The 13,205-nt window shown below is 41.6% G+C and overlaps 1 protein-coding gene across 1 annotated transcript in view; it reads left to right on the top strand.

Moving 5' to 3' along the window:
* The window catches only part of NCKAP5 (NCK associated protein 5), an 830,344-nt gene that overhangs the window by 671,409 nt on the left and 145,730 nt on the right, over nucleotides 1-13,205 (top strand). The window contains exon 8 of the mRNA XM_017854739.1: nucleotides 6,964-7,032. Within this exon, the coding sequence (XP_017710228.1) occupies nucleotides 6,964-7,032 (69 nt within the window). The remainder of the gene's footprint in view (nucleotides 1-6,963; nucleotides 7,033-13,205) is intronic.

The raw sequence follows: 13,205 nt of genomic DNA, 5'->3' as shown, positions 1-13,205 counted from the left end.
TTTAAGCATTTTTAGAGATGAAACCATGAACATATTTAGACCACTGTAATTTGGAGCCATGGGGAAACCACGCTGAGCAGGAAATCTTCTAAGTCACCAGGTAAGTCTAGCAAAAGTTTTTGATTGTTGTGGAAGACAAAGCTAAATGCAAAGATCCACTGTTACATTTACTTGAATGCTCTCATTGCATCCTCTGGGCATATTGACTTTAATAACACACTTATTCAAAGTAGAAAAAGACCTGTATTGTAATATCTGTAATTCTTGGTAGTGACACTTGCATGTTCTCTTTCCTTTCCCTCTCTGCTTATCCTTTCCCATTCCTGCTATATAAATATTCACTGTTTCTTTAAATCACATTTAGTTAAGAGGGTTTTTTTTCTCTGTTGTCTTAAGTAGGTAGCAGGTTAATCCTGAATCTCTAATAAATGCAAATGGATTAAAGAAAATCATCAGTTTAAGATTATTTTAACTTCACCAGGATAATTGTTAATATCTTTTTGGTCCCATGGGATATGTAGGATTACATCAATTAAATTGGTCTCTTTAACTGAACACAGTAACGATAAATGTGACTATTGTGCTTTCACCAGCACCCTTTAGGTATTTAATTTACTTGGCGGTAATAGATTGTCAGAGCAGTAAACGTGAGGCAAGTAATGTAAACGGCATAATGACGGTAATTATCTGAATGGATCGATTGCAGTGTTATTGCAACGTGATATTGTGGGTAGGAGTGAGATATAGACATCCCATATAAATTCCCATTTTCAGCTTTATTTCTGTACACATTTTTTCCAAGACATTTAAAGTGAAAACAGTGTGAAGTGGCATTTGCAGTTCTCTCCTTTATCTCTTCCCATTATCCTTTGTGCTGTTGGCTTACTAAAATCAGCAGACCCCACAAAAGGTAAATTTCTCCAAAGAAATCATGACTTTGTAGGATTGGAATTCTAGCATTTTCCTCCGTGATTCACAGTATACAAATATTTGAACTGGAAGTTTCTTTGTAGATTGGCAAGTTGGATCTCTTTGTTTATTAACTAAGAAATTGCAAACCCAGCAATGATAAGTGACTTGCTAAAAGTTACTCAACATGACCTTGCCTAGTAAGACTGCAACAGAATGTAACTGGAACCTGAGCCTGCCCTTCCTTTTGGGCCGGAAGAGGAACTGAGGGGTTCCATCTCAGCTGCAGAGACGGAAAAGCTTCCACGGGACTGGCCAAAAGCAATCCCTGAAGGAAACAGCAGAGTCAGTTTAGTTTGGTGAAGAATGAAGAGAAGAAACAGTCTGGGAATAACCAAAAACTGTACTTAAAAAGGGCAAACGGACCATCAGCCTGAGCACAGAAGGATTGTGCTGTGTGGCAGATGTGTGTCCATTATGAGACCTGAAAGAATGAGGCAGGATCCCACCTGAGGGACTGGGGCGTTCACAGGTTTGTTAAAACAGGGATTCAGCCCCAAAGGAACAAGGTCAAAGCCAAGGATCAAAACTGTAACCTGAAGAAGAAACAGTGTTTGAGGAGTTCTGGAATTTGAACTGTGACTAAGTTGAAATTATCTAACCTTGATCAAACTGGCAAGTCACTCTCAAACAGACTTTTCCTGGGGGTTTTCCTCAATTTTTGTGCCCTATTCTGGTTCAATCATTTCTCCCAAGTTTCATTGTTGATTAAAGTAACAACTAACCTACATTTGAAACTTGTCAAGGGCCTGCCAACGAAAACATTCATATCACCAGGAAACACAAATAAAACCACATATAACCCATGCCTTCTGCATTACCCGTAACAGAGAACAGTTGAATTTCAGATTACTGTAAGTAGAAAAATAAATACCAGATACCCATGTAACTCCTGCTGCCAGTGTGTGTGCCCAGGGAGATGGAAAGCAGAGGGCGCCAAGGAAATGAGAAAGCCCAAGGCCAGCACTGCACACAGGTGGACATGTGGCAGATCCAGTGGGCTGTTGGACAGGGCTGGAAAGTGAGCAGACCCAGGTGGCTGTCTCAGAGAGGCAGCCTGCCAGGGAAGAAGGAGATAAAGGGGAAAGAGGAGGTGCAGTGTGGAGATGTGGTTGTGAAGGGGAAAAGGAAAAGAGGGAATTTCAAAGCAATTTCTTTTGCTACAGAAGCAAAAGAACATAAGACCAACCAGCCATTATCCATTAAGGAGGCCAAACCAAGGGTAGGGGCAAAGGTGGAAGAAGCCTGTGTGAAAATGACACACCCTGGTGAAGTAGAAAGAGTGCAACTAATAAAATAGCAGGAAAAAAGCAGAGAAAGAAAGAAAGGTGATTGTTGGATATGTAATAGGAGGGAGTCAAAGGACATGGTGGGTGTCTCTGTGTGGGTGTGTGTACATGTGTGTGTGTGTATTTGAGTCAGGGTCTGGTTTTGTTGCCCAGGCTGTAGTACAGTGGCACAATCATAGCTTACTGCAGTCTTGACCTCCCAGGGCTCAAGCAATCCTCGAAACTCACCCTCCTGAGTAGCTGGGACTCCATGCATGTACCACCAGACCTGGCTAATTTTTATTTTATTTTAGTTTTAGTAGAGACAGATATCTCACTATGTTGCCCAGTCTGATCTCGAACTCCTGGGCTCAGGGGATCCTCCCACCTTGTCCTCCCAAAGTGCTGAGATTATAGGTGTGAGCCTGTAATCACCACACCCCGCCAAAGGACATGATTTTAACAGTAACAAAGGAAGACAAAAAAAGGATAATGACACTGTTAAAAAATCTTCAAGAAGTAGACAGGAATGAGGCAGGAGAGGGAGGGACACCCACTCAATATATACCCTTTAATATAGTTTTAACTTTTGGATTCTTGTCAATGTTTTATGTATTCTAAAAAAAAAATGTATATTAAGAAGAGGAAATTAAATTTGAATACTATCAGAAACAAATGAACTGAACTGAATTTCAAATGAATAATATAACCACACTAAAAGGGAGGGAGGGGAAAACCCAACTTAATAACTTTGGAACACAGTGTTTTTACTTTATACTTTTGTCCTAAATAAAAACACAAATCTGAACCTTTCCTAGCACTGGTTTGGATAGTGTACCAATTTTGTATGCATGGTAAGATTGAACAAAGGAGTTAAAATAATGCTGACAGCCTGAGTTCTAACTGTACAAAAAGGAAGATTCTAATATGAAAAGGAGAAGAAGACACTAAAGAATCCTGTGGGGCTTGGGGTGTGGTGGGGGTGTTGAGCCTGTGCATGTAGGAGTGTGGAGAAATCCTTCCACTGAAAGGGACCAGTAGCTACTGATACAGGCTAACACCCAGATCTTAGTTCCCAAATATCATTCCCCAAGTCAGAGGAAGTAGAATTCCTTCAAGAAATGCCTGATTTCAGGGATGACGCAAGGAAAAAGCAAGATGGTCCTGGAACATCTGTTTTTGCTGTAAAACGAAAGTATTTAAGAAATAATGGGTACATGTCAAAAGGATACAGACACCAACTTAAAGGGGCTTGCCTCCCAAAACTGGAGTGATTTGAACATCAAAATTATCAGAATCGATGTTTGCATACTAATAAATGGAAAATCACTTACTTATAGAAGAATGTCAACTCATAAATGTAGATGGAAAAATGGAGTTAGAAGTCACCATATGCAACCAAGGTAATCAATGATTTGGTTAAAAATCATTGATGGTTGCTAAAATAGGTAGGTGAAAGTTTGATGAGCAATAGGATATTTTCAGAGCCCTAAAATATCTCCCAACAGATTACTTATTAATTGCAAAAGGAAAATCAGTAACTTTATAGTGGGGAAATTTGACAGATGCTACTTTAACCGAGTGATGAAAGTTAACATGACCAGCAGCAGGTCCCATGGACATCACATGGCTGTTGTGATGCACTGAGAAGGGCCCAGCATCACCTGTGCACTGTTTCCACCAAATATGTATGAGGAAACTCCAGAGAAGCCCAAATTAAGGGATGTTCAAAAAAATAACTGGCCTCTACTCAGAAAGGAGAAAAAAAAAAAAAGGCAAGGAAGAAGAGGAAATAAGGGGAAAAACAAGGGAAGAAGAAAATAAAAAACATAAGAAGACAAACTGCCTGTAATCCCAGCACTTTGGGAGGCTGAGACGGGCGGATCATGAGGTCAGGAGATCGAGACCATCCTGGCTAACACGGTGAAACCCCGTCTCTACTAAAAAATACAAAAAACTAGCTGGGCGTGGTGGTGGGCACCTGTAGTCCCAGCTGCTCGGGAGGCTGAGGCAGGAGAATGGCGTGAACCCGGGAGGCGGAGCTTGCAGTGAGCTGAGGTCTGGCCACTGCACTCCAGCCCGGGCGACAGAGCGAGACTCCGTCTCAAAAAAAAAAAAAAGAAGACAAACTATTCCAGGCCGGGTGCAGTGGCTCACGCCTGTAATCCCAGCACTTTGGGGGGCCGAGGCGGGTGGATCACCTGAGGTCAGGAGTTCAAGACCAGCCTGGCCAACATGGTGAAACCCCATCTCTACTAAAAGTACAAAAATTATTCAGGTGTGGTGGCAGTCACCTGTAATCCCAGCTATTTGGGAGGCTGAGACAGGAGAATCACTTGAGCCGGAGAGGTGGAGGTCACAGTGAGCCAGGATCGTGCCATTGCACTCCAGCTGAGCAACAAGAGCAATACTCCATCCAAAAAAGAAAAAAAAAAAGACAAGGTATTCTGGATTATAGGGTACCTGATGAATGGCAATAACAGTCTAATGCAGTGCATGATCACAGATAGGATTGTGTATTGGAAAAAATTGCTATCAAGGACATTATTGGGACAATTGGTAAAATTGGAAGAACTGTAGATCAGATTATGGTACTGTATGAATTTCTATTTCCTATATTTCCTGAAATTAACAACTATATTGTGATTGTACAAGACAATGACTTTGTGATGAGGAAATACACATGGAAATATTTATAAATGGATAAAAGGCATCATGTCTACAAGGTACTTTCTAGGTGCAGAAAAGAAATAGGAAGGAATCAATATAGCAGATGTGGCAAAATGTTAACAATTTGTGAATCTTAGGAAAGGGTTTGTGGGATTCTTTATACTATCCTTTTTGTTTTTTGATACATAATATTTTATGTATTTATGGGACACGTGATTATTTTGTTACAAGTGTAGAAAGTATAGTGATTGTGTCAGGGTATTTGAGGCATCCATCAGCTTGAGTATTTATCATTTCTTTTTTTTCTCTCTCTCTCTTTTTTTTTTTTCTGAGATGGAGTCTCACTCACTCTGTCTTCCAGGCTGGGGTGTAGTGGCATAATCTCCAATCACTGCATCCTCCACCTTCCAGATTCAAGTGATTCTCCCATCTCAGCCTCGCAAGTAGCTGGGATTACAGGTGTGCACCACCATGCCCGGCTAATTTTGTATTTTTAGTGGAGACGGGGGTTTCACCCTGTTGGCCAGGCTGGTCTTGAACTCCTGACCTCTAGTGATCCACTGCCCTCTGCCTCCCAAAGTTCTGGGATTACAGAAGTGAGCCACCACGCCCAGCCTATCATTTCTATGTGTTAGTAACAGTTCGTGTTCTCTCTTCTAGCTACTTTGAAATATTCAATACATTGTTGTTAACTATAGTCACCCTACCCTGCTGTTAAAAAAAATGGAACTTATACCTTTTATTTAACTATATATTTTGTCTAACTGTATATCTGTACCCATTGACCAACCTCTCTTCATCCCCTCTCCCACCTACCCCCCATCCCAGCCTCTGGTATCTATCATTTTATTCTCTACCATTATGACATCCATATTTTTAGCTCCCACGTATGAGTGAGAACATGCAATATTTGTCTTTGTGTGCATGGGTTATTTCACTTAACGTGACTTCTAGTTCTGTCCACGTTGCTACAAATGACATTATTTCATTCTTTTTTATGGCCAAATAGTATTTCATTGTGTATACATACCATAATCCATTCATCCATTGGTATAAGTTTGAAATTATTTCCAAATAAAAAGTTTAGAAAACAGATGGGAAAAAACTATGAAGTTAAAATGTTGATCTGTGTACCACCTAAAAATCATACCATAATTCTGAAAATACTGATTTCGATCACTATACCCCTACTTCCAAATATCAAGAAGGATTTTAGAGAAGGGGCAGGTAGAGCCAAGATTGCTTGGGGGCTCAGAGCGGGTGGTCATTGTCACAGCCCTGGGAAGGGTTCACTGGCCCAGTTGAAGATTGAGACAGGAACCTGCAGTGGCTGCAGTAGAACCAGGTCACCTGAGGTGGAAGGCAGCTTCAAACCATCATTTCATGCTCCTTCTAAAACCTAATAAGCTTCCACTGATTGCTTTTCTTTCCCCTTACTATTCCACATATCAACCTCGTAACCATATTCAAATGCAGACCCACGTGGCTCTAAGGAGGGAGAAAGCAGTACTATTACAAGAGTGTAGGGAAAGGGAGGCTTAAGTATAGTTCAAGGCTTACATTTCTCATTATCTTATGTTCATAAGTCATTGACTAACAATGGAAATAACGTATTTAGTTTGCATTTGGAATTATGCTTTCATGACTTTATGTCAGATTCCTTTCTGTGGCCTAAACAAATATTAGTCTGTGAGTCTGTGACAGGCCTTAATGAAGTGGATTAAGGCATTTCTCCCATTTACATTTTCATAGAATGAAATAAACATTGTAGTCTTTTTAGGGAACACTGTCACATCAAGCCGTGATTTGATTTTCTACCTGTTCGGAATATCAAGTTCTGCACTTCTTGAAGTTGTCATGTATTTTAGTGAGCAAGTCAGTAAGACAGAAGTCATCCCTGCAATATTTGTAATAGTATGGCATGAACTTGTCAAAGGTACTTCTAAAAGATTGTTTTGGATCCCGAGGAGATATATTTAGGAACTGTATGGAATAAGTTGTCACATAATACAACATTGCATTGATTTATTTGTGTTATTTTTGTATCTTACCGCAGGCAGAGAATTCAGCATTGGCTTTGGAGAATGAAAATCAAAGGGAACAATATGAGCGATGTCTTGATGAGGTAAGGGGGATGGAGAGACTCCTGATCCAAGGCTGGACTAGTTAGGGTTCCCTTAATCTGATCTCAATACATGTGTGTGCCACCAGTCTCCACAAAACACCAGCATGTTCTCCTCCAAAGAAATGTAGTAAACATGTAGCCATTGAAAAGGAAGGGTGTGTGTATGAGGGGGTGTGTGTGTGTGTGTCTGTCTGTCTGTCTGCCTCCCTCCCTCCCTAATTCCTTATACAGGCATCTGTATATTCCTTTTGGTTATTGTTTCATATTCTTGGGCCACAGTTCACTGTATGATAAATTCTTTCTGTCCAGTAAGTGTGATCCCTTCCAATGAATGAGAAAAATCACCTCGGGGCATGCTGCATCTCCAATTGGATACCATTTCTGAAAAAGCAAATCCTTGATAGAGTGGGTGGGGATGATGTTCACAGTTGGCAGCCAGAGGGAAAAAAATCAGTAGGTTCAGAACAAGCCAAGAAGAGAAAGAGAAGTGAGGAAGAAAATTGGAGCAGAATGGAAGAAGACGGGGCTATACGCATAAGTAAACTGGATAAATATTATGTGATGATAATGAAGAGATGATGGCAAAGATGATGGCAAAGATGGTAGGCATTTGAGAGTTTCTGGGAGGCGAGGGGAAAATGGGCAGGTGCTCAGAGCCCACGTCCTCCCCCGCTGTCACCTCACACCATCAGGGCCCACACCAATCACAGATGCATTGGGTCTCTCCCTGCCGTGATTGGCCGTTCGCTCCCTGACAAGTTCTCAGCTAGGTAGGACCTGTCAGTGATTGGAGTTGTTATTTAAATGAGATCACTTCATTAGTCATCTGTCCAGCACCGTAAAACTTTATTGTGTTCTGGGTGATTCAGTTTGAGATTTGTTACAATGTACCTGATGCAGATTTTCTTCGAAAGAAAAGAAAAAATGCATTCCGTCTGGTTCCAGTACCTTTCCAGTGGGAACTGCCAGTATATCGTCAGTCTTTTCTCCCTAAGATCCATGAGGGAAATCTCTTCTAACTCCTCTTGATATTTCTTACCCTCTCCATCCCCCTCTCCTCCCATGTACTGTCCCATAAGTTAATGGGGGGATCTGTAAGGAACACATGCTCAACTCCCAGCAGTGACGCCATATATAACTCTTTTTCCCTTCAAACTGGAAGCAGTCTGTCTCCTCTTAAGATCCAGTAGTCCTTGGCGTCTCCCTGCACCAGTGGTTTTTAAAATATGATCCCTGGACCAGCAGCATCAGCCTCCCCCGGGGCCTCATTAGGAATGCAGATTCTCAGGACCCACGACACACCTACAGAATCAGAGACTCTGGGGTGGGGCTCAGCGATCTATGTATCCACAAGCTCTCCCCATGATGCTGACGCACTTGACAGCTTGAGACACTGTCATCATCATACCACTTTGTATCGGTTACTTATACGTGGTTGAAGAACTCTCAAAATGTTCCCAGAAAACTGTTTAATATTAGATATATTAATTGTTTAATATTCCCAACCACATACGTTAGTTACTCAAGCAAAATGGTATTTGCAAGTCTCTGCCCTGTCAGGACCTTAAAAGACCAGAATAATCTTGACAATGTCCAAAGTTAAAAGAAACACTAAAGTTAGTTGACTGTGACATGGCTCAGAGTCTAGTGAGGCCCGTTCAGCAGCCCTCACTGCTCCCCAGGCTCGTGGTCCAGTCACTTTAGGGCAAAAGAGACCAAATAGATCCAAGGATATTAAAAGGAACATACAGTACCTTTGGGTCATATATATTGATTAGCAAAGTTTCACTTTAACCTCCTGCACAGAAATTTCTGCTGAGATTTTATCTGCATTCAGAAGTCAGATTTATGTGACTCACACCACAGAAACTTTGTCCCAGTTCTTCCACAGGTCAACCCTCCCCATCAATCAAAGCACTCACATTTCTTTATGGAAACTCACAGTCTATTTTCTGTGTGTTTCCCATGCCTGCATTCTGTAGGTTTTATCAGAATGTGTGGGACAAAAATATAAGTTATCCACAAAATCAGTTCATATAAAGTTTCCACTGAAGACAGACTTTTTAGACGACAGACTTTTTTTCCTCTGTTCTTAGTTGCAAAAATTAACTGTTGCCAAAGAGGTGATTTGCAGCAAAGAACTGCCTCTGCGCAATACACATGTTTTGTATTCATGAATACTGACCCCTGATTACACGTGCAGGTTGTTTTATGACTAATTGCATGAGGGTAGATAATCCATTTCCACACATGGTAAGAGAACACTCTCAACGGGGTAGTTAAATGTAGTAATAATGCCAACTGGAAATTCTTTTCAAGGCTTTTTATACTCATTAAACAAACTAACAAGGTAAGGCCTCATGTAAGTGTTTTCCTTGCTAGTGGGTGTCATCAGACATACACAGGTGGATAAAATGTAAACTTAAGATGTTTTTCAGACAGGCACAGTAGCTTATGCCTATAATCCTATGACTTTGGGAGGCTGAGGCAGGAGGATTACTTGAGCCCAGAAGTTTAAGACCTCAGTCTGGGCAACACAGGGAGACTCTTGTTTCTACAAAATAAAAAAATAAATAAAATCATAAAACCTAGGCGAGTGTAGTGGCCTGTGCCTGTAGACACAGCTACTTGGGAGGCTGAGGTAGTAGGATCGCTTGGGCCCAGGAGGTCCAGGCTGCAGTGAGCCATAATCCTGCCACTGCATTCCAGCCTGGGTGACAGAGTAAAACCCCATCTCAAATAAATAAATAAAATATTCTTCAATCCTTTTTGCACTGATTGTTATTTTCTGGGAAATGAGGAACATTTTGAGGATTTGGGGAAAACACTTGAGAATCTGTTTTCCAATAAAAGAGCCCATTTATCAGAAGGTAACAGACTCACATTCCTAGATACACACATATATACCCTGGCTTGCTAAGGCATGCACATTCACAAGTGCACACACCCACAAATGCATGTGCACACACCTGTATACAAACAGGTGTGCATGCATACACTTCATCATCACCGCTACTGCTCCCTATCTCACCTCCCTGCCTTGCAGTACGAACGGAAAACCAAGGGATTAATCTTAGAGTTCGGAGGTTTGCATGTTACAATCAAGCTTCTTAGTCTAGCTGTTTGACAGACACTTACTGGCAGGCAATGACTTGCTATTTATTCACAGTATTGCCTTGGCCACAGTTTCTTTCATACCTGCTATTTCCTTGTAAAGAAGTAAAATAACATCCAAAACCACTGCGTTGCACTTGGATGGATTTGGTTGTATCCTGAAAACCTTTACCGGCTGTCAGCCTCACCCAGGTCCTGAGAGCTCATGGCACTCACAGGCTGGAAGGAGAAGTGCAAGGGATGGACAGTCACAGAGTAGGGAGGTACGAGAAAGTTACAGAGCAAATGAGCTGCACTGTGGACTTTGGAAACACAGAATGCAGTCACCAGAGGGCGGGAGGAGCAGTAGGTAGGCGAGCAGAGGCGAGGGCAGAATTGGAAAGGGTGTCTTTCAGCAGAAGGAGCTGCAGCAAGTGAGGTCTCAGATCCAGAACAGCAAGTGCTTCTCCTCCATACCTGCTGGGTGGACTTACCTGAGGACCTTTAAAAATACTGCTGGCTGTGTCACACCTCAGAGATTCCCATCTGACTCTGCTCTTGGGGGGAGCCTGGGCTTTCTGGTTTTTTAAAGCACCACAGGAGATTATAACATTCATCTGGGGTTGAGAACCACTACAATTAGATTATCTGAATGCTGTGCTTTAGAAAGCATTTTCAGAAATTTTCAGTAGAAGGATAAAAGCTCCCGCCACCAAGTTTAGATACAGTAATAGAAGAGCACAGACCCATGTGGAAGTTTTAAATTACTTCTGACTCCACAACAAAGTCTGAGATGATATAAAGCTACAAGCAATAAAATAAAATAAAATAAAATAAAATAAAATAAAATAAAATGAAATGAAATAAACCATATCCCAGTGTTTCTCAAGGTGTGTTCCTGGGAGCCCTTGCATCAGAAAGATATGTGGTGGTTGCTAAAATTGCATATCCTTAGACCTCATTCAGACCTTCCCAATCAGTATGCAGGGACAGGAAATTGGCAATTTTCACAAACATTCCAGGAGGCTTCTGCAGGAAAAGTTGGAGAAACTGTTGTTTCCTCTTCAATCAGAACTGGGCCCCTACAGTCAGTGACGATGGTAGAGTTGAGTTATTTTCCAACCTCTACACTTCAGAGCGCAAGGACGTTGAAAACTAGACCTTTGGAGGTAGTTCAGAAATAGACAAAAAATAGAATTTTAAGTAAGGGTAGAAGTAGGTTGCTGAGACTATTTCTCACCTGTCTCCCTGAACCACATGCTACTTTCCTAGCCTGGATTGTAGAATCATTCCCAGGACATTCTCAGGCATATCCCACAGCTGGGCCCTACGTCATCTTTAAAATCAAGGTTTTGGCTGGGCATGGTGGCTCACTCTTGTAATCCCAGCACTTTGGGAGGCCAAGGCAGGTGGATCGCAAGGTCAGGAGTGCGAGACCAGCCTAGCCAACATAGTGAAACCTTGTCTCTACTGAAAATACAAAACATTAGCCAGGCATGGTGGTGGGAGCCTGTAGACCCAGCTAATTAGGAGACTGAAGCAGGAGAATCGCTTGAACTCAGGAGGTAGAGGTTGCAATAAGCTGAGATTGTGCCATTGCACTCCAGCCTGGGTGACAGAACAAGACTCTGTCTCAAAAAAAAAAAAAAAAAACAAGGTCTTGAAAGATAGAAATGGAAGACGATCCTACTTGTCACCTTCATATGTTCAAAATACTCATTTCTTGGAAATTACAGATGATCTACTCCTTGTTTGCCCCAGATTCTATCACCTTGGAGGCAGTCCCTGCATTTCTTCTCTCATTATTTCTGCAGGACCCAGCAGATTCCTGGCCCACACTAGGTGCCTAATGCATATTTGTTGAATGACTAAATGAATGAATGGAGAGTATCAGCAGGAAATTCATTTCCAAATTAGTGTTTCCCCAAATCCCACATACATATTTAGACTAATTTCTTCAGTTATCTCTTCAGAGATGAGCACTCATTTATTATGCACTAACCCAAATGATAATCCAAAGATTAATCAGCTGAAAAAAATAGTAGACCTACTTCAAATACTCTGCTTTGAATTAGAAGAAGAGAACTTCATGGGCTTTGGATGAGGAAGACTAGGGTTCACTGTTCACCCTTTTCCACTGTCGTATGGGGCTGTGTATTTACCTCTTTGAGCTTCTTTCTTGTTTCTATCTTACAGGAGTGTTTTACAAAATAAATGAATAATACAGATGCTTATTGACTTGCATTTATACACGTATATTATGTGGACACACACACAAACACACACACATATACATACGCCTCATGTCCTTACAAGTAAAATCCCTTATTCTTAAAGCATTTTTTCTTAACTGCTTACCTGAACATGGATTATATTTTCCAAAGTTCGACTGGCCTGATTCACATTTAGGGGTGACTGGTTTATATCAAGTCCTGCCCTAGATGGTTTCACTGATTATGTCTATCATCTCATGCCTTTTTCACACCTTTAGAGGTAGGCAGCTCCCCTATTTTATGGATGAGAAAAGTCAGGTTTCTCTCCCATCCCCTGTGCATGTCAGTGTGTGAGGTTAACACAGGCACTGTTTTAACCCAAGTCCATGTTCTCCATGCTTTCTCCTAGCTGCCTCAGTGCAATCAACCAAGCTCAGAAGCATAGAACACCTCTCCAAAGCACATTTTCAAAAACACGTGCTTTTCCTGATTAGATTTTTCAGTTCCTTTGTTGACACGACAGTGGCTTTGCATGGTGAAATAGCTCATGAAGGTATGAAAGCAAGCCCACTAACCAGGAGAGGACTGTCAAAGCATAGAGCCATTGGAGATCCTCACTCCCCACACCCACAAACCTGAAGCTTCTCCACCCTCCATCCCAGCCCTTGGCTGAGAATTCTGTCTGTGAATAAACTTCTTGGTGTGCCTTCTTACTCAGCTTCAAGGACTGTTTTGCAATAAAATAATAGACAACCTCACAGCCCCAGCTTTTCCTCCCTCTGCGCGCCCACTTCCAGGAGAGTGCATGGAGGAATCACGAGCCCTGGAAGTTTTTAAGGGAAGAAGAGCAGAGTTTTGTGTGAGTAG

The sequence above is a fragment of the Rhinopithecus bieti genome, unplaced genomic scaffold, assembly GCF_001698545.2.
Source record: "Rhinopithecus bieti isolate Rb0 unplaced genomic scaffold, ASM169854v2 scaffold_37914, whole genome shotgun sequence".
Lineage (NCBI taxonomy): Eukaryota > Metazoa > Chordata > Mammalia > Primates > Cercopithecidae > Rhinopithecus > Rhinopithecus bieti.
The sequence above is the reverse complement of the archived record's forward strand: the minus strand, read 5'-3'. Positions and strand labels throughout refer to the sequence as shown.